The 22,417-nt window shown below is 40.9% G+C and overlaps 1 protein-coding gene across 1 annotated transcript in view; it reads right to left on the bottom strand.

Moving 5' to 3' along the window:
- Positions 1-847: 847 nt before the first annotated feature.
- The window catches only part of DTWD2 (DTW motif tRNA-uridine aminocarboxypropyltransferase 2), a gene marked incomplete at its 5' end in the record, with an annotated part of 200,249 nt that continues 178,679 nt past the window's right edge, over positions 848-22,417 (bottom strand). The window contains 2 exons of the mRNA XM_089684819.1: positions 848-1,635; positions 3,802-3,930. Of these exons, the coding sequence (XP_089540945.1) occupies positions 1,465-1,635; positions 3,802-3,930 (300 nt within the window). The remainder of the gene's footprint in view (positions 1,636-3,801; positions 3,931-22,417) is intronic.

The following is a 22,417-nucleotide window of genomic DNA, read 5'->3' as shown; positions in this document are numbered from 1 at the left end:
TGCTTACAAGTACATGGGGGCCATACAAACTACTGAGTACTATTTTGAGTTGCTGCAATTAATTTTCAGCAAAATGGACTAGCCTGTTGCATCATTTTTTCACTTTGATTTTTGGGGTGTCTTTGAATTCAGTCCTCTGTTGGTTGATAATTTTAATTTCCATCAAATGATGGGGCATCCTTACATTCCTAACACATTACCCAGTCCATATCAGTATAGATATCCAGCATGATATTTTTCCCCATTGAGATCTGATGTGTTTTCAAAGTGTCCCTTTAATTTTTTCAGCAGTGTATGTTAAAATGGAGTTATCCATTAAAGAATCTGAAAGTGCAGAAACATACAAGCGTATCTGCCCAATTTCTGTTTATTTCATTAGCAGATACATTAATATATAACAAAATGTAGCAATACATTGACTGTGGTACACTTAAACTCCTGACATTGGTGAAACATTTGTGAACTTAATGGGACATTTTAATGTCTGAAGGAAACAGCACAATGAAAAATGAGACAGAAAGGAGAGAAAATAGAATAAGTAAGAGAAAATGTTTGGATAATCAAAAAGAGGCATAATTCGTTGCCTCAAAGGAGACAATGAATATATGAAGAGCAACTTTGCAGTACAGTTTCCCTAGGTCTTTATATTAAATGTACCTTAGTGGGACCTTCTCAGAAAATAAATATTAAATGGAAAACAACTTATTTTAAAAGCAACTAATATGTGAATATCAAACACACTGCTAAGCTGGAAGCCAAAATGTGATTGATATTATGCTGATCAATCAATAGAAAAAAAATCTTAAATATAAACTATATACAGTATATGTAATCAGATGGCATAAAGTAATAATGAATAAAACATTTTATTTTCAAATGTAAAGTAGACTTACAGCAAAACACAACATCCTTCTTCCCCCACGTTGTTAAACTCAGATATGTTAAGAGGCTCTGAAAGTCCCAGCTCTCCAACAGAAAATGCAGATCCAGGCTACTAGTCCCAGGTATTGGTCAAGTAAAATGCCATAAAGAGGCTTAGGGATCAGATGTCCAGAAACATCGAATCAGCAACTCTACCTGAACTCTGGTCCTCTCTTTCTGCAGAGACCAATGCCTTTCATAGGAACAACCCTTTAGCAGTTTTTTTTATGTGACCATTAACCATGGAAACCCTGGGAAGCTTTTTATGCAAAACAGGTATTTCAGTGGTTTTTATCAACATCTATAAAGTTTACTTGCAAAAGAGAGTGTCAGTTTACACTTAGCTTGCTCCTAATAACCTCCACTTAAATTACATTATTAGTTTGAGTTAAGGCCTTTTATAACAAAATAATATTCTGGAGATCATGGACATATGTTTAAAAAAATCTAGGCATTGCTTAACGATTCATCTGAACCAATATTTTTAAATCAGTATGATCAATTAAAGAATAACACTTGTTCAGTAGTAAATTATAAGAAAAGCTAAATTTTAACATTGTTAACTAGAAGCTCCATCCTTTTTAGCTTCCTCTTATTCTTTGGCATTGGCTTCTTATACTGGCCACTTTTAAGTAGATGTTCCTTGCTGTGATGAATCTGAGCACCGTGCTGTAGTTGGAAGGAGCACAGAGCTTGGAGAGGACGGAGAATCGTCTGCCAAATAAATTATAATAGGAAGAAATAAATCAATACAGGAAATAGCTTAAAGATAAATTGCCAACTCTGAATTTTTGCAATTCCCACTTTTGTCTACTACTATTCGTTTATCCTGAGCTACTGTTCTGCGATCCCATATTTCCCAAGACAACTACCACTACTTCTACTGTTATCACTACATTGTCAACATTCCATAACTTGTTCTGTCTTACTGTAGACAGTTGAGGATAGTAAAAATATATTTTTTTATTTCTGTGTCCCTTCAGCCATAAAACTTAAATTTTATGGAGGATACACAGTACATGCCCTTTTCATATATGCTGATAAACGGTGTCAAGGTTTTTGGCCCAGGACTATTTGTCCTGTAAAATATATTAAAGGATAAGTTCATCTTTTAACAAAAAAATAATAAATGCACATTTTTTTGCAGGTAAAAAAATGTGCATTTATTATTTTTTGTTTCTGGAGCCTGTAAAGCATTGCAGCAGTGATCAGCAGATCGCTGGTGCCATGCAGGTCTCCTGCAGACCCATCCGTGTATCAGTTTGCATCTTGAGTGATGCAGCCTGGCCGGGGGTGGCCCTGCATGGGAAAATTTTTAAAAAAATTGTGACAGCTAGCAGGGGCAAGAAGATCCCCTGCTAGCTGTCAAAACAAAGAGAGGGGGGAGCGGGGGCCAGTCCATTCGTAATATATTACATCCTGAATATCTGAATATGGGTGTTACATGTAACGTTACAAAAGGTGAACTTATCCCTTAAAAAATCACCACATGTACCCTGCAGATCAGTACTTAGTTTTACTGGCATTCAAATTATTAGGCCATGCCGTGACTTCCCTTTTTCTGCACAAAACAAATTACTCCAACCCTGGTCCTCCCTAATGCATACTTTCAAAAGTACATTTCCCCTTGTGTTATCTTCTGTCTCCTGTTACAGCAGGGTGTCTGAATATGATTGTGCAGTCTAACGGACATAAATTAGACCCAGTGCTTACAGCAATTTACGGGTGTGGCTGTTACTTAGCTTTACCAGCAACGTACATCACATAACAGAGATAAAATGTTTTGATACATAGTTTAGCCTTTAAAAAAGAACTCTAGGAAAAAAAAAAATTATTTCATATGTAATGTGGTATATGCCACCTCCTGAAATGAAGCTGGGAGATATAGCTTTCTCTATACTTTCTGCCCTCCAACTGGAGACTTGTGGCTCTCCTACACACAAGCCATCTTGCCAACCCCTCCTCCCCATTGGCCATTCACAGAAAGCTTTGTATTTTCAGAATGGATTCACAGAATACAAAGTATTCTGTGAATGGACAAGGGGAGTGAAGGGGCGGACAAATGACAGGATAGCTTGGTGTGTAGGAGAGTCACAAGTCTCCTGTCAGAGCATTACAAGTTCAGAGAAAGCTATATTTAATGGCTTCAATGAAATTGCAAAATTGCAAAGAACAGGCAGTGATCCAGGAGGTGACATACAACTCCTAAGATTTAACTGTTTGCATCCCAATAGATTATTGTTAAAGTATTTTTTTTCCATAGTTCTTCTCTAAACTAAACAAAGTGACTGCCAATGACAGACCACGCATTTCACCCTCTTACTTACTACACTGCACACAACTGCCACAGATTAGCAGTTAGTAACTAAATATATTATACATAGTTAGAGTGGTCTAGCTTGGACCAGTGCAACTATGTATATGCCATACCTGGCTGGTTGCTCTGGAAAGTGTAAATCACCAAAGCAGACACCGCTCCACTTACATCTAGGTCCTGTGATGAGCGGCTGCATTCCTGCTTACTGAACACCGGAGGTTGGGCACTTGGCATGGGCACCATTCAGAGAACTTTTTGTATTTACCAAATTAATGCAAAGCATTCTCTGACTGGACTTGGCGGAGGTGTGATGTCATGGTCTCCACCTAGTCCAACCTAGTCCAATCAGAACGCCCTGCACTCATACAGAAAATGCAATACATTCTCTGAATGGCACTTGTGCTGGGTGCCCAAGCATCAGGCTAGCTGCTCAGCACAGGACTCAGGTCAGGTATGGTATATACTGTACATAGTTATATTAGTCAACTGCACAAAAATAAAATATAATATTAAAGAGCAAATACATCTTTAATTTTGTATGAAAAGCCCACTTTACTACCCACCTCTTGAATTGAAGTGTTTTTCTCCATTATTGATAGGGCAATAGCAGCACATTCCAGAGTTGAAAGACAAGTGTTAGTAGGCTGAGTTCGAATGACATACTGACTTGACACAGTTGTTTTTAACTGCACCTGTAGGAGAAACAAGACAACTGATCATTGCAGATTACCACAAGCCTTAGTCTAAGTACTTTCAGTTCTTTCTTGTGCCAGTTGGATAGATACCATAACCTTTCAAGAACTACCATAGTCAAAGCAATTAAATGCTATAAATCAGTGTTCCACAAAGACCATTTTACAGTATAACAGGTTTTGAGTTATTTGTTTCTGAAAAAGAAGACAGATCAAACTTCTAAAAATGTATAACTCTTCTCTGCAATAGCTGAATTTAATTTAATGTAAGAAACTTTCTGCTCTAGAATTGTTTTATTAAGAATGAACAGTGCCAACAGAAATGCGGTACATTTTTATTTCTCTACTAATTTCTGTCTTCTTTTAATAAATGAAAAGGAGCCCAATATCATATTTAATCATAATCCCTACAGAATGTGTTTCCAAGAGTGGCCAAATATCACATTCAGTATAATACCATTAAAACAAGGATTAACCTTGATCGACCTGTTCTTCCTAGCTAGCAGTCAAGATATAAATATCAATCACATTTCACAAACATGAAGGCTGAAAACAATAACTTTCTTTCAAACAATCTTTTTTTTTATGCTCAAGTCTACAAAGACAATGAATCTTTTTTTTTCTTGATAAAGTTGTTACTTAATGTACAGTGTTCAAAGGAGACTTCCTTCTTGTATATATTGTATTTATCAACTAACAGTTCAATAATTTAGAAATATTATTTACTGAAAGGACCAGTAAACCTAAAATAACAAAAATTATATTATAATCATATGAAGAGCTATAAAAAAAAAAAGAGAATATTAAAATGTATGTGTAAATCAGGTTTAAAAAGTAGTCATGTAAGGCTTCAAGGATAAGTCCATCTTTGGAAACATATTACATTTTTAGGGTAGAACATGTAACATGTTCCCGATCCTGCAGCCGCTGCCCAAACCTCCACCCCTGGTGACAGAAGTACGGGGAGAAGTTCCCCGTGCTAGCTGTCACTTTTTAAAAACAGCGCCGCTATGAAGACCTCAGCCCACATGGCTGCATCACTCATTCACAGTGTTCTGTGAATGAATGGACTACAAGTCCCAGCAACCTTAGCAGCTGTAAGCTTGTAGTCCTCAATGAGCACCATGATAGTTCATTGAGTCTTCCTGTCAGCAAGTATCGGCTTGTCTGTATAGGATGTACAGGCAAGCAGATACACTGACAGTGTTCAGGAGACCTGCATGGCATCAATGATCTGATAATCAGTGCTGCAATGCTTTACAGGCTCCTAACACAAAAAATAATAAATGCACATTTTTTTACCTGTTAAAAGGTGAACTTATCCTTTAAAGCTGAATTCTAGTTAAACTGCTAAAGTTAAATACACATACAGGAGATGCTTACCTTCCAAAGTACTGATACTTCTATCCATCTACTTTGGAAATGTACATATCCCTGGAAAGCAGCAAAACGCTGTCTGGCAGGAAAAATAGAATACCTGATTTTTCTCTTCTGTAGTTCAGCAGTGACTAGACAGTGAAAAGAAAAGTATGAGGTCATCTGTCACTTTGCTTTCTCCTCCTATCAGCATTTTCATTAAACTGCAGCAGTGCTGGATTAATTTCTGTGGAGACCCCTAGGCAGGCGAAACCCTGGGGCCCCCTCGCAGGTTTCTGGAGGTTTCTCATGTGCGTACATTGCTCTAATTAGTTTGCACATCGACCACCAGATGGAGATGACCATCATTATTGTACATTACAACTACATAGGTTGCATCAACTTGTTTTACAAACTGAAAGCCAAAAGATGAGCTTTTAAAAGACAAACTGTAATGTGAACCTGATGTTAATGGTTTATGTACTAAGTTATTGGGTACATTACATTAATACTGTATTTTTATGAATGGAGGAGCTGCACAGTGAGCAAATGTCTGCGATCACTGTGCTCCAGCCCCGACTGTTTGGTTTACTAGTGTACCTTCAGCGGTGCCATCGCTATGAGGCTGCATGTAAGTAGCATTTTTAATGAAAGAAGCAGCGATCACCAGTGGGGAACACATCAACATTCATCAATAAAGATATCTTATTGATCCCTAGCTAATCCCCCAATAAAATGTTTGCCCACACTTCAGTTTTAAAATGATCACTGGCATTTCTCATTTGAAAGATTTCTGCCAGGGGTAAGCTCAGTTTGACATATCCAACATACTGATATCTTGTTTGTGATTTGTAAGCTGATGCTGATACAGAATGATGCCATTCACAGACAAGAGGATCATTGTTTGATTCCGTTGTAACCAAAAGACTAGAACCTATTATATGATTGTATTGCCATGTCTGTTCTCATTGGAGGATTCACATAATTTTTGGTTTCTGGATCTGTTTTACCATAGTAGATTATGGAGAAAATCTAAAATTCTAGACTTTTAGATTTTAGTCACCAGAACAGGTGAGATTTGCCCTCACTTTCCACCAACTTCACTCCTACAGCACAGGAAGTGGGCTAAAAATCTCCCCAGTGGTGGCACACAAAGCAACACAAACTTCTAACCCTTACCCACTCTGTCCATAACTAGCAAAAATGAATTAGCTGGTGTTCCACTTTAACTATTTTTTACATTTAGTACTACACTAATAACAGTCATACCATTTTTTTTTTTGCTATTTACATTATAAAGTTTTGTTTATAATCTGGCAGTAACATTAGCTATATAAAGTTAGAATATTATCGTTATAATTCTGTCACACACTGGTTAGTGTCTAATTCGGCTTAGTTCATACGACCTAAGACAGTCAGGCTCAGTTCTCCATTCAGATCTTGGTTACAGCACCACAGTAAATAAACAAAGCTGTTTCCTTGCATCATCGCCATGTCACAGAGGGCTCACTGGTAATAGGATTAATATAAACACAGCTCAAAATTCACTGACACAAATAACCAAAGGAGTAAATAAGCTTCATCTATGCAGAAAGTTTATAACAATGGATGGCCTTCTGACCATCTGATCTTGCTTTGAACTTCTCATGATTCAGCCCATTATGTATATTTTATCTTGGTTTTAAACCATGCCCCGATGTATTTCTTAATCCATTTTTAGTTCTGTGGTCTGCCTTGTGACTTCCCTGTGGAGATACTGAGTGCTTGGCTTCCAGTGACTCAGTGGGCAATAGATTACACTTCTACTTATAGTCATTGTTTGAATATGAAAGAAGTTTATTCTGATAGGGCTGTCAGTGGTACGAAGTCATATTATAAAGTCGCCGAAAATATAGAATGTAGAACACCATCAAGTAGAACAGAACATTTTAACAAAGAAAAGTGGCACATGAAAGAATACTTTGTAATGAAACTATATCATTAAAGTATAGAGTGTTACATGGTTATGAATAGCTTTCATTCAATATCTGATATTGTTATTATAGTTTGTAATTTCTTTACTACCTGAATTGGTCAGCTTTGGTGCTCACAGCTATTAAGACTGTAACAGAATGCATTGCTTTCAAAGATTAAGACGTACTTACAGTACACTTTGCATTTTTACAATTATGTTTTAAATGTTTTAAAGAGCCACTCAGGTTAAGAAGAAATGGCGTTCAGAATAATGGCCTGAAAATGACAGGTGCATATGGAAACAGTACAGTTGATCCTAGGGTTAGAATCTATGACCTTGGACCTTTGACTGTAAAAATATGAGTCTGAGCAGGATAGATGCATCCCCTAAATTTTTCAGTAGAGTGCATGTGGAAACAGCACAGTGATTCTAGGATTAGAATCACTGACAACATTCTTTAACCCCTTGGCGCCGGCGCCTCCCGGCCCTTTAAGGGTTTCAGAGGCGGGAGGCGGGAAGGGTTTAGAGTCCTGTGGTCACATAATTGGGAAAGGTCCTGATCCAAAGAGATCAGGACCTTTCCGTGAGTACCGGACATGTGTGCTGGGAGCGCGCAGGGCGTGCGCTCTCAGCACATATATCTTTTTTTAATGAAACTTAAATGTGTGGCCGCTCGGTGTCTAGGCCCAGATGCCAGGAGGCCACACATTTGCGTTTGGCCAGCACCAAGAGGTTAAACGCTTCAGTTTTGGAAGGTTTTACTCCCTTCCAGTAAGAAACCAGAGGCTATGAGCATTTCATCATTTCCGTTTCGCTGGATAAAAACATGCCATTTTTAAATTGGGAAAGCATCTGATCACACCAATCTTGGTGTAAACAAAAAGTGTCAGAAAAGGCTTGGTCTTCAAGTGGTTAGAAGTGTGGGTAAACTTTGGCAGAAGCTTCTAACATTGGGCATAAAATGGCAGGACAGTTCAAGCACCCCGCAAATAATCCCTTTTTTGAAAGTAGACACCCCACATTATTTGCTGAGCGGCATGATGAGTATTTTGCAGATCTCATTTGTTGCCACAAATTTTTGGAAAATTGTGAAATTACACCCTTTGAAAGCTTGAAGGCGGTCATTGTTTTTCAGACCCTGTACACAGCTAAGCGCCCAAAACGTCTTACACATGTGGTATCCCCATACTCAGGAGAAGCAGCAGAATATATTTTGGAGTGTAATTATACATCTACCTATGGCTCGTGCAAGCAATATATAATTTGAGTGACAACTTTGTGTAAAAAAAACAACTTTTTTTGTCATTTTATTTTTAAATTTGTGGCAAAATATAAAATCTATGGGCTCAACATGTTGCTTGGGGTCTCTACTTTCCAAAAAGGGTCATTTGGGGGTTTTTCTGTACTTCCACTATGGATCACTCAGCTTTCGGTCTTCAAGCTGCAGAGAGCTGGTGACTGTCAGTCACAGGTTCTCTTCTTTGCCCCTCCAGCACTTACTGGAGCGTCAGGCTATAAAGGGGCAGGTGCTCAGGCTCTCAGCGACTCTCTGAGAGGCTGAGCCAGCTGCCTCTCCAGTCATCTGGGTGGATCCTGACCATATGGATGTTTTCCGTATTGAACCAACTGGTCCTCTATAATCGACCAGCTCTATGACGTCAGCCGAGAGCGTGCTTTAGCCTGCTGTTGGCTGAAAATGGGTCACAGGAGAGCAGAACAAACTACACTCCTGTGATACATAGGAGAAGTACAGACAAAAAAAAACTTTGGCTATACTGTACTTCTTTAATGTTTGCTATAACATAGCACATCTTCACTTTTTCAGTCCAGGTCCACTTTAAACTTGTCACATCCACACAGATTTGTAAAAAGAAAACCCTAAAAAGACCATAATAAATAATAACGTTTGTGAATAGGAAAATGCAGAGAGCTGTTATTGACCAGTGACTATGCTAATTCAGAACCCAAGTCACTCCCATGGCAATTTACTACTGTTATAGTGGCGTTATTCTGTTACAGCTATTAACAGTGAAAGATGAGCAGAAACTCAAGGTTAACAAAAATCTATTTCTGCAACCTTGATTACAGATTTTATTCAAAGCACAATAGACTAATTAGAAACTCTCTAAACACTACAAAAAGTGCCGTTTGTTTACATATAAAGTGAAATGCATGCAATGAATTAAAGATGTCTATGCATTATTAAAATGTACACTTCAGAAACAAAAATGTGTGTGACATTAAATCTCATGGTGTATAGCATACTACTGAAATTTACAATACCAATATAAATAAATCACACCTTCCCTGCAGCCCATCTGTAATGTATAGTGACAGCTTAAGAGCTTGTGTGTTTTACTTTCCAGGAGGAATACTGCTGGGAATCAGAATGAAATATAGTGTGCTGAATATATGTGCCATATGTAACACAGGCACCCCCAGGGGCTTGTGAACCATGCACCCAGTTACAGCTGTGAATCCAAAATACTATTCAGCAGGGCTTGATCACTGCACACAGCCATGGCAGAAGGATTCCTGTGAATCATAAAGATAGCTGGAAGCACAAAAGTGGAAAAAACTAATCTCTCCAAAGAAAAGAATCATAACTAAGCGAAAAGTTTGTAAGGGGACTTTTTCAACAGTACAGGTACTCAGCCAACCCTACTAACAAAGAACCTGAATTTTTGAACTACACAAATCATACAGTGCCTTGAAATAATATTCATACCGCTTGAAATTTTCCACATTTTGTCATGTTAAAACCAAAAATGTAAATGTATTTTATTGGAATTTTATGTGATAGACCAACACAAAGTGGCATATAATTGTGAAGTGGAAGGAAAATGATAAATGGTTTTCAAAATGTTTTCGAAATAAATATCTGAAAAGTGTGGCATGCATTTGTATTCAGCCCCCTTTACTCTGATACCCCTAACTAAATTCTAGTGTAACCAACTGCCTTCAGAAGTCACCTAATTAGTAAATAGATTCCACCTGTGTGTAATTTAATCTCAGTATAAATACAGCTGTTCTGTGATGCCCTAAGAGGTTTGTTAGAGAACAGTAGTGAACAAACAGCATCATGAAGGCCAAGGAACACACCGGACAGGTCTGTGATAAAGTTGTGGAGCCATTTAAAGCAGGGTTAGGTTATTAAAAAAATCCCAAGCTTTGAACATCTCACGGAGCACTGTTCAATCCATCATCCGAAAATGGAGAGAGTATGGCACAACTACAAACCTACCAAGACATGGCTGTCCACCTAAATTGACAGGCCGGGCAAAGAGAGCATTAATCAGAGTAGCAGCCAAGACGCCCATCTTAACTCTGCAGGAGCTGCAGAAATCCACAGCTCAGGTAGGAAAATCTGTTCACAGAACAACTATTAGTCGTGCACTCCACAAATCTGGCCTTTATGGAAGAGTGGCAAGAAGAAAACCATTGTTGAAAGAAAGCCATAAGAAGTCCCATTTGCAGTTTGCGAGAAGCCATGTGGGGGACACAGCAGACATGTGGAAAAAGGTGCTTTGGTCAGATGAGACCAAAATATAACTTTTTGGCCTAAAAGAAAAATGCTATGTGTGGCGGAAAACTAACACTGCACATCACCCTGAACACACCATCCCCACTGTGAAACATGATGGTGGTAGCATCATGTTGTGGGGATGCTTTTCTTCAGCAGGGATAGGGAAGCTGGTCAGAGTTGATGGGAAGATGGATGGAGCCAAATATAGGGCAATCTTAGCAGAAAACCTGTGAGAGTCTGCAAAAGACTTGAGACTGGGGTGGAGGTTCACCTTCCAGCAGGACAACGTCCCTAAACATACAGCCAGAGCTACAATGGAATGCTTTAGATCAAAGCATATTCACATGTTAGTATGGCCCAGTCAAAGTCCAGACCTACTTCCAATTGAGATCTGTGGCAAGACTTGAGAATTGCTATTCACAGACACTCTCCCTCCTATCTGACAGAGCTTGAGCTATTTTGGAAAGAAGAATGGACAAAAATGTCACTCTATAAATGTGAAAAGCTGGTAGAGACATCCCCAAAAGGACTTGCAGATGTAATTGCAGCAAAAGGTAGTTCTACAAAGTATTGACTCAGGGGGCAACTGAATACAAATGCATGCCACACTTTTCACATGTTTATTTGTAAAAAAAAGTTTGAAAACCATTTATCATTTTCCTTCCACTTCACAATTATGAGCCATTTTGTGTTGGTCTATCACATAAAATCCCAATAAAATACATTTATGTTTTTGGTTGTAACATGACAAATTGTGGAAAATTTCAAGGTGTATGAATACTCTTTCAAGGCACTGTATCTCTATCACAAGTACAAAATTAAAAAAAAACTGTTTAAAAACCTCTTCAAAAAAAACAAAACTAGCATATTTTTTCTACCATTTTTGGGAATCTTGATAGACACGGTATGTGGAATTTAGAATTCACATTCTTTGATGCTGACTGTACAGGTGTAATCTAAAACTTGTTTTGGAGCCTTGAATCCAAAATTTGGGGTTGGCCCCTTTCCGTTCCAACATGACTGTGCACCAGTGCACAAAGCAAAGTCCATGCAGACATGGATGAGAGAGTTTGAGGTGGAGGAACTTAACTGGCCACAGAGTCCTGACCTCAACCCGATAGAACACCTTTTGGTTGAATTGAGCGGAGACTGCGAGCCAGGCCTTCTTGTCTGACATCAGTGCCTGACCTCACAAATGCGCTTCTGGAAGAATGGTCAAACATTTCCATAGACACACTCCTAAAACCTTGTGTACAGCCTTCCCAGAAGAGTTGAAGTTGTTATAGCTGCAAAGGGTGGGCCAACTCAATATTGAAACCTACCGACTAAGACTGGGATAAAGTTCATATGCTTGTAAAGGCAGGCGTCCCAATATATAATATTTTATTTTGGCAATACAGTGTATCTAACAGTGAACTCAGATATTTTAATAAAAATGTACTATTAAAAAGATACACAGAGATTAAATAAATCCTCCATTCATACTTTTACTTGTTTATCTGCAATCTTCGCTTCACTACATCCATTCAAAAGGACTGAATTGTGACAAAATCCTTCTTAGTTTGCCAGACGCACAGAGGAGGGGGTGGAGAGCTACTGGTAGAGAACGTGTACATTGTGTGAGAGATAATTGGAGGAAAGGGACACCCTCTCCACACACAGGAAGGAATGAACATTCAGAGCTGTGTTGTGGGTAGATAAGCTGTGTACTGAGCTCTCTCCCCATCACAAATTTATCTCATGTATCAGGAAAACTTCTCAGAAGTGACATATGTTGATAACAGAGGAACAAGGCACCAGAGAGAAATGACACTTAGAGCTTTGAAGATAGACAAGTAAACACTACAGATATATGTGCTCTGTTTCAGTTTTCATGACTGAGGTTTACAACCACTTTAAACTACAAAAACAACCCTAAAAGTATTCTTTTATCCCTGGCTTGTGTGGGGGTATCTAAGGAGTAATAGGCATTTAGGTTTCTGTATTTATAAAATAAATCTGTGCAAAAAGTGTCTTTTCTATAAATCAGCAGCCAGCACCATATATAGGATACACTATATCAACCAAATTGTAAAACTAACTTGTGCAGCGCTAAACATTGGAATACATGAAATAGCATAAATAAAAGATGCGCAAGTGACATAAATGAAAAAAAATAAATAAAAGTCCAAATTTCTGTGAATGACTTCCACCAAGTGCATAAAAGTGACAGATAGAGAAGCAATCCTCTTCACCAATTCAATGTAGTCAGAATATAAACCACCACATGTGTTTCACCAACCACTTAGGGGCTTACCAGATAATACTGTGATCATAAGAGAAGTCAAAAACAACTTTTGTATATCAATCCACCAATCGCCAGCCGATCGCCACCAGATAGGTATCATCCCATCAGTTCCTCTCCCATATGTGGGAGACACAATAAATCCCATGTACAAAATAAAGAAATGCTCCAATAGCTCCGGAACCAGAAATAGATATTATAACCACCATAACCACCATCTTAAATGTGGGAAACAAAAAACAAATGCCCACAAGGGTAAAATAACTATAGACAGAATAAAACAGTGTCATCTTATATGGATTCAGCAAATCCACTGAACAATGGTAAACAAATATGCAACTACTAACTGTGTGGCAGTTACCTAGGCAGAAAACTTGATTTGTGGCTGGGCACACGCTATCAAGATGACTTATCTGCCAAAATTGCTTTACTCCTTCCGTACCCTTCCCATTCGAATAGCCCCCCACATACTACGTATCATACAATGATATATCCAGAGTTTCATTAGGGCCTCGATGCGTCCATGCTTAGCCCACCACCTACTTTACCTCCCCAAAATTTGTGGGGGCCTTGGGGACCCATGCATTCAACATTACTATCTTGCAGCTCAAATAACAACCCGACCCAATATTTCTCAGGTAAGGATTCACCCCTCTGGGCTATGATAGATGCTATGGATACTCATCCAACCCCCCCTCTCCTCTCTTCCCTGGCTCCCACCGGCTTCACGACCCAAACTCTTTAATCCGGTTTTAACCCACACTTTGAGAGTTTGGGACATGTGTAAATATTCAGCGGGCTTGCTGACTCCTCATTTACCATTATTACAACTGTTTGACTGTCCTTTGTTCCCTTCAGAGATAACGGATAAACCTGCTTTCTCATGGTGGATTTCTCATGGCTTTGTGACACTTCACTCCATGTTGACTGTGAAAGGCCTCTGCACTTTTGCACAGTTTAGGGAAAAGCACCATATCCCTCCCTGTGCCATTTCCTTACACCCCTTATCCAAAACCTCGCTTTGCCAAAATCTCTTACAAGTTTTGAATCAATCTACAAGTCAACGACTACAATGAAGGATACACAGTCCTTGATCTATAACTCCACTCGAGGCCATGCTTTTGAACACTTGCCCTAATATTGCACTGCTTGGGCACGAGACCTGCAAGAGTCCTTGACTATAGCTGACTGGCAAAATATTTTGAAATGCTCCCAGAATATAGAAACTTTAAAGGATTTATGGTATTAGCGATATACATCCCTAGCCCACTCTCTTTCAGGGACTGCAAGGCTGAAGGGACTATGTTCCATATTTTGTGGTCCTGCCCAGTAGCTCACTGCCTATGGTCTAAAGTATACAACATGATCCACTCAGTCACACAATTTAATATCTCGAAAAATCCTGGATGAAGCCCTCCTCCATAGACCACTTAAGGATGTACCATGACTGTCCCACACTCTCATTTCATTCTTCTTTATGGCAACGAAGCAGACTATAGCCTATGCGTGGAAGGCACAGTCTCTAAACTTTGAGAAAGTTAGGTCCAGAATTCAGGGATTCTTCATTAACAAAAAATGAATGGCAGTGCTTGAAGTGAGGAAAAACATGATAAATTTCTCTCAATTTCCTGGCTCAACTATTGGCCAGTCCCCCATTTCACAAGACTGCTCCAACTCTGATCTAGTCCTCCGTTACTGCTTCCTCCTGGGTTTACAGGGGCAGAATCATAGCCGCCTACTCCCTGTGGAGAACAAATCCCTGATTCCTGATCCCTTTCCCCTTTTTATCATATTCCCCCTTCTATCTCTCTTCTCCCCCCCCTTTTTTTCCTTTTATTTTTCCTCTTAATGTTACATAGACATTATGAGTGCTCCTCTCCACCTGTGGTGAGTGGTGGGACTCATGGGAGGTCGCTGCCATATCACTGTTCACCTAAGCACAGTTGCAATGCTGGGGGTTAGGTTGCACGACCTATGCAATGTTTTTGCCTTAGACTTACTTGTGATTATTTGGGTTAATATTTCTAAGACACAACCTCTTGTGCTACATCTAACATTTACACACTGTATGTTCCAACATTCTTTCAATAAAGCTTTTTGGTACCAGAAAACCTGATTTGTAACTACTCAAAGTAGGATAACAATAATTTACAGTGGGGGTAAAGGAAGGGGTAAACAGAAACAGTTTCTGAAACCCTGCTATACTATTAGCTATCCTGCTTCCAAGAACTGTGGTAGCAGCACAGGTATGGAATGTGCCCTTTATGACCTCAGCCCACCTGTGTGTGACAGTACTATGCCTAAACAGGATAAAGACCCTCACAAAAATGGTGTTTGGCTTCACAAATTTGCACTAGGGATATATGATGTGCCAATTAGTTGCAGTGTAATTACTATGCATGCACACTGACTTGTATGAAGGAACAAAATCAAAGCTTAACTCTATGATTTCAATACATACACTTTGTTTCAAAACAATACATTTAGATTAATACTTTTGGGATCATTTTACAAATAAGGTACAAGCATTTGAGTACCTTTTTAATTTGCCATTCCAAGTATAAATGTAGGAGCTGTGTCTGATTTGCTGTTCTTTGTGATTAAAGGGCTTTTGGAGCAATAGATAAGAATCTCCAAAGGATCCACTGATCCCAAAGGAACACAAAGTAGGTCAAACACATGCAGAATCATCATTCGTGCTACAATCAAAGCAAAGGGAACTCTGCAGAATTTATCACACTGCAAATGCAAAATACAAAGCCAGCCAACAGAAGCCTAAACTGATCTCAAAACCCTGTGTACACCAGCTCTAATGTATATGTAAATCAGAGTGGATGGGAAAAGGCAGCATGCTTACAAATTCATTCAGCTTGCATTTTTGAATTATGAGTTTTTCTGAATATTTTTTATCTGATTTTGCATTGTCATTAACTATGGATAGAAAAGCAATGTTGATACTTTTAATACGAACAAATGTCTGTGCTCAAAAGCTGATAGGACTAGTTAGAGCTGCATTTACGATTCATTCACATTGATTTGTTTGGAGGAATAAAAGCTAAGAATGATTCTGGTCCCAAACTAACTGATATGAGAAGCCAGTATAAAAAGGGATCCAACAAGAGACCCTGTTCTTCATACATAAATATATATCTTGTCATGGATGGCCAAGGGAGTGCAACTAGCACAAATTATAATTATTATACAGGATTTATATAGCGCCAACAGTTTGCGCAGCGCTTTACAAAATGAAGGTAGACATTACAGTTACAATACAATTTGGTACAAGAGGAAACAGAGGGCCCTGCTCATTAGAGCTTATAATCTAGGAGGAAGGGTTGAGTGATACAAAAGGTATAAGCTGTGGGGGGATGAGCTGACGGAGTAAATAAAAGGCAATCTACTAGTTTAAAGCAGGATAGGCTTCTTTAACCACTTGCCTGCCAGGCACTTATACCCCCTTCTTTACCAGGCCAATTTTCAGCTTTCAGCGCTGTTGCACTTTGATTGACAATTGCGCGGTCATGCAAGATTGTACCCATATGACATTTTTATAATTTTTTTCTCACAAATAGAGCTTTCTTTTGGTGGTATTTACTCATCACTGGGTGTTTTACTTTTTGCGCCATAAACAAAAAAATTGCAAAAAATTAGAAAAAAAAAAGGTTTCTTTGTTTCTATTATAAAATTTTGCAAACAGGTAATTTTTCTCCTTCACTGATGTGTGTTGATGAGGCAGCACTGATAGGCACTGATAGGCAGCACTAATGAGGTGGCACGGATAGGTAGCACTGATACGCGGCACTGATGATGGGTACTGATAGACAGCACTGATAGGTGGCACTGACTGGCATCACTGCTGGGCACTGACTGGCGGCACTGCTAGGTATTGACTGGCGGCACTGATAGGCATTGACTGTTGCAACTGCTGTGCACTGACTGGTGGCACTTACTGGCAGCACTGCTGGGCACTGGTGGGTGGCACTGGTGGGCACAGGTGGGTGGCACTGGTGGGCACAGGTGGGTGGGCACAGGTGGGTGGCACTTCTGGATGGCAATGCTGGGCACAGGTGTGTGGCACTGCTGGGTGGCACAGGTGGTTGCACTGCTGGGCACAGGTGGGTGGAACTGGTGGGTGGCACTGCTGGGTACCGATCATCAGGGCACTGATCATCAGTGCCGATCCCTGCTCTGACAACTGCCGGTTCTCAGCAGTACTTTCCTCACGATCTGACAGCGTGAGGAAAGTGCAGCCGAGAACCTGCAATTGCATTTTCCTGTGATCAGCGTGTCATTGGACATGGCTGATCACGTGGTAAAAGCCCGATGTGATGACGCCCTCCCAAAACTGGCCGGCCGCAGTTTAGCCATCATTCGGCTATCTGCGGTCGGCAACTGGTTAAAGAGAAAGGTTTTCAGGGATCATCTAAACGTGGATAGATTAGGAGAACAGATTGGGGTTGGGAGTTCCATGCGATGAAAGAAGCTCGGGAGAAGTCCTGGAGGCAAGCATGGGAGGAGGTGACACAGGAACTAGGGAGAAGGTCTTGGGAAGATCGAAGAGAGCGGTTTGGTTGATATTTTGAAACCAGGTTGGTGATGTAGCTGGGGGCAGAGTTGTGGATGGCTTTGTAAGTTGTTGTTAGTATTTTGAATTTTATTCATTGGTCGAGCGGATGCCAGTGGAAGGATTGGCAGAGATGGGGAGCAGAAACTGAGCAGTTAGTAAGGTGGATGAGCCTGGCAGCAGTATTCATGATGGACTGGAGTGGGGATAGCCTATGCAAAGGTAAGTCAATGAGGAGTGAGTTTGAGTAGTTGAGGTGAGAGATAACCAGGGAGTGAATTAGGAGCTTTGTGGTACCATTGGTTAAAAAGGGGCATATTCTGGAGACGTTGCGGAGGTTGAGGCGGCATGATTTGGACAGGGATTGGATGTGGGCCTAAAAGGATAGTTCAGACCCAGGGTTACCACCCTAGCACCCTGGCATGCAGGGATGGGTTGAAAGTGGTGCTATTGATCCTGACGGAGAAATCAGGGGAAGAGGCATGTAGGGGAGGAAATACGCTCAGTTTTGGATAGATTGAGTTTTAGGAAGTGGTGTGACATCCAGTCTGATATGTCTGTTAGTAAATCAGTGATATGTGAGGATATATGGAACATGGAAGTGATGATGTGTCAGGAAGTAGAAGCAAAATGGAATGCCAAAGTTTGGAGCCACTTCCTGTTCGCATGCAGTCACTCCAGCAGCGGCTGCATATTATTGCTGGGAATGGGTTCTGTGATCACAGTAGAACATGCCTATGCACTGAGCACCAGCAAAGCCACATACTTTCTCCACTGGAAGTACAGTCCATTGGACAAGGTGACAATGCAACGGAATCATTAGGAGACAGGGACAAAGCGTTGGCACCCAAATAGGAACTGTCTGAACAAAATAATCATGGCAGAATAACCAGGAATAATTTTCATAAAAGCTATAGATTTTAAGAAAATATTGATATTACATTGTGTTAAAGATTATAGGAGATTTTATCGATAGGCTTTACATCTCAGGATGTAAACTTTAACCAGGTTATTGGTATAACACTGATTCTCAACAAGCTCTTAGCAGAGATAGACACTGACCTGGTAGTAAAAATCAGCATCCTGATAGATCAAGCATGCAAAAGGCTCAAGCATTTCAGAAATCCCCAAAGCTGACTACACATGGCAACCTTTTGGAAATTTTAACCAATTTCAGTTAGGCTAGAATTTAAATCCTGAAACTTTTAGTGGTTTAGATCACCTGCAGGGGTATGGTACTGAAAATGTCTTGACCTAGTGCTATTTTGACAAGATTGTCATCTTTCTTTCCATTTTTGAGCATTTTTTTCAGTAACCTGTATACACTCACCAGCCACTATATTAGTTACACCTTGCTAGTAATGGGTTTGACCCCCTTTGCCTTCAGAACTGCCTTAATTCTTCATACCATAAATTCAACAAGGTGTTGGAAACATTCCTCAGAGATTTGACATGATAGCATCACACAGTTGCTGCAGATTTGTTGGCTGCACATCCATGATGCAAAGCTCCCATTCCATCACATCTCAAAGGTGCTCTATTGGCTTGAGATCTGGTGACTGGAGACCATTGGAGTACAGTGAACTCATTGTTATGTTCAAGAAACCAGTTTGAAATATTTGAGCCTGAAAGATGGTTCATTATCCTACTGGAAATAACCATCAGAAGATGGGTACACTGTAGACATAAAGGGATGGACATGGTCAGCAACGATACTCAGCTAATGCCGTGGTGATTGATTAGTTGGTATTAAGGGGCTCAAAGTGTGCCAAGAAAATATCCCCCACACCATTACACCACCACCAGCCTGAACCATTGATACAAGGCAAGATGGATTAATTGCTTTCATGTTGTTTACGCCAAATTCTGACTGTACCATCTGAATGTCGCAGATGAAATCAAGACTCATCAGACCAGCCAAAGTTTTTCCAATCTTCTATTGTTCAATTTTGGTGAGCCTGTGCAAATTGTAGCCTCCTTTTCCTGTTCTTAGCTGACAGTAGTGGCAACTGGTGTGGTCTTCTGCTGCTGTAGCCCATCTGCTTCAAGGCTCGATGTGCTGAGCATTCAGAGATGTATTCTGCATACCTTGGTGGTACCAAGTTGTTATTTGAGTTACTGTTGCCTATCATCTCGAACCAGTCTGCCCATTCTTCTCTGACCTCTGACATCAACAAGGCATTTTTTTCCACTCAACTGCCACTCACTAGATATTTTCTCTTTTTTGGACCATTCTCTATAAACCCTAGAGATAGTTGTGCATGAAAACCCCAGTATATCAGCATTTTCTGAAATGCTCCGACCAGCCTGTCTGGCACCAACAACCATGCCATGTTCAAACTCACCTAAATCCCCTTTCTTCCCTGTCCTGATGCTCAGTTTGAACAGCAAGCTGTCTTTACCACGTCTAGATGCCTAAATGCATTGAGCTGCTGCCATGTGATTGGATGTTTTGTGTTACTAAGCAATTGAACAGGTTTACCTAATAAAGAGGCCAGTGAGTATATATGCTGTCAATTTATAGCCCAGTACAATCGATCAGACCCATAGGTTGTAGATTGCTTGTTTTCAATCAACCCCTTTCAATCATATTTTGGATCCCGGTCACTCTAAAGTGATGGAAGTTGAAGTTCCCCATCATCCATCATGATGGAGAAACAATAGGTGGCAAAAAACAAAAAATGCATTTTTAAATGCCTTCACACTAAAGTTGGCCATACATGGATCAAAATTTGTCCGGTTCCACAGGGACCAGCTTAATTTTGATCCATGCATGGTTGAACACAAGTTACTCTTTCGATCAGCAGCGAAGGCTTCCCACTGGCAGAACAAAGAAGAGCTGTGGGAGGGATTCTCCCATCCACACTGAGTTGATGGGGGAATTGAGCCAGTTTCTTTGCTTCCATCCATGGTGGAAGGAAACAAAAATGCATAATCTATGGCCTGCCTTAAAGTGTAATCTATTATTATTATACAGGATTTATATAGCGCCAACAGTTTGCTCAGCGCTGTACATTATAATGGGAGACAGTACACGAGACAGTACAGTAACAATACAATTCAATACATGAGGGGTTCGAGGGCCCTGCTCCTTGGAGCTTACAATCTAGGAGGGAGGGGATAGTGGTACAGGAGGAAATAGCTGTGGGGGATGGAGTGGTAGGAGGAGTGGAGGAGTTCAGTAAATAGCTGAGGGCGGGGTAGGCTTCCCTGAAGAGATAGGTTTTCAGAGTGCGCCTAAAATCAAGCAGAGTAGGTGATAGTCTGATGGATTGGGGTAGGGAGATCCAGAGGATGGGGGAAGCCCTGGAGAAGTCCTGGAGACAGGCATGGGGAAAAAGAGACCAGGGAACTAGAGAGTAGGAGGTCTTGTGAGGAGCGGAGAGTACGTTTTGGGTGGTATTTTGATACCAGATTGGTGATGTAGTTTGGGGCAGTATTATGAACAGCTTTATAAGTTAATGTTAGCATTTTGAATTTTATCCGTTGGGCAATCGGGAGCCAGTGGAGGGATTGGCAGAGAAGGGTGGCGGATACAAAGTGGTTAGTAAGTTGGATGAGTCTGGCCGCAGCGTTCAAGATAGACTGAAGCGGGGATAGCCTGTGGTGGGGTAAGCCGATGAGGAGGGAGTTACAGTAGTCAAGGCGTGATATAATGAGGGAGTGAATGAGTTGCTTAGTGGTGTCCGGGGTTAGGAACGGACGTATTTTGGAGATGTTGCAGAGGTGAAATCTACACGAGTTTGTCAGCGAATGGACCTGGGGCTGGAAGGACAGATTGGAGTCTAGGATGACACCTAGTATTATGGCTTGAGGGGAGGGACTGATGGTGGTGTTGTTGGTCTTGATGGAGAAGTCGGGGGGGGGGGGCACAGTCTGGGGGGAAAACTAGGAACTCAGTTTCGGAAAGATTTAGTTTGAGGAAGTGGAGTGACATCCAATCTGATATGTCGCTCAGTACGCTTGTGATACGGGCGGAGACTGAAGGAGTGAGGTGAGGGGTAGAGAGACAGATTTGCGTGCCGTCGGCATAGAGACGGTAGTTGAAGCCGTGAGAGTGTATCAGTTGGCCAAGGGAGGAGGTGTAGATGGAGAAGAGAAGGGGCCCGAGGACAGAACCTTGAGGGACCCCAACAGAGAGGGGGAGTGAAGAGGAGGTGGCAGCGTTATAGGTAACACTGAAGGAGCACTGTGATAGATAGGAAGAGAGCCAGGAGAGAGCGGAGTCTCGGAGGCCAAGAGAGTGTAGTTTTTTGAGGAAGAGGGGGTGGTGAACCGTGTCAAAAGCCGCAGAGAGGTCAAGGAGCAGGAGCACTGAGTAGTGGCCATTAGCTTTGGCGGTGAGCAGGTCGTTGGTGAGTCTGAGTAGGGCAGTTTCGGTGGAGTGTAGGGGATCAAGGAGCTTGTTGTCGGCGAGGTGGGAACTCAGGCGATTATAGACTAGGCGCTCTAGGAGTTTGGATGTAAATGGCAGCAGGGAGATGGTTCTAAGGTTGTTCAGGTTGGTGGGATCCAGGGAGGGTTTTTTAAGTATGGGAGTGATGTGCGCGTGTTTTAGAGGGGAGGGGAATGTGCCAGTAGAGAGGGAAAGATTAAAGATGTGCGTGAGGGAGCGTAGGATGGAGGAAGAGGGCGATTGTAGGAGTTGCGAGGGGACAGGGTTAAGGGGGCACGTGGTGAGGCGGGCTTCAGAGAAGACCTTAGTGACCTCTTCAGTGGTAGCGAAGGAGTGGAGTGTTGAGGGGGTTTTAATGTGAGGAATGCTAGGTGGGGTGGAAGTCTGGGTAGTGGCGAGGTCAAAGG

Source organism: Staurois parvus, unplaced genomic scaffold (assembly GCF_062004578.1).
Source record: "Staurois parvus isolate SC_StPar_1 unplaced genomic scaffold, SC_StPar_1.0 ptg000358l, whole genome shotgun sequence".
Lineage (NCBI taxonomy): Eukaryota > Metazoa > Chordata > Amphibia > Anura > Ranidae > Staurois > Staurois parvus.
This window is presented reverse-complemented; position numbering and strand designations above follow the sequence as displayed.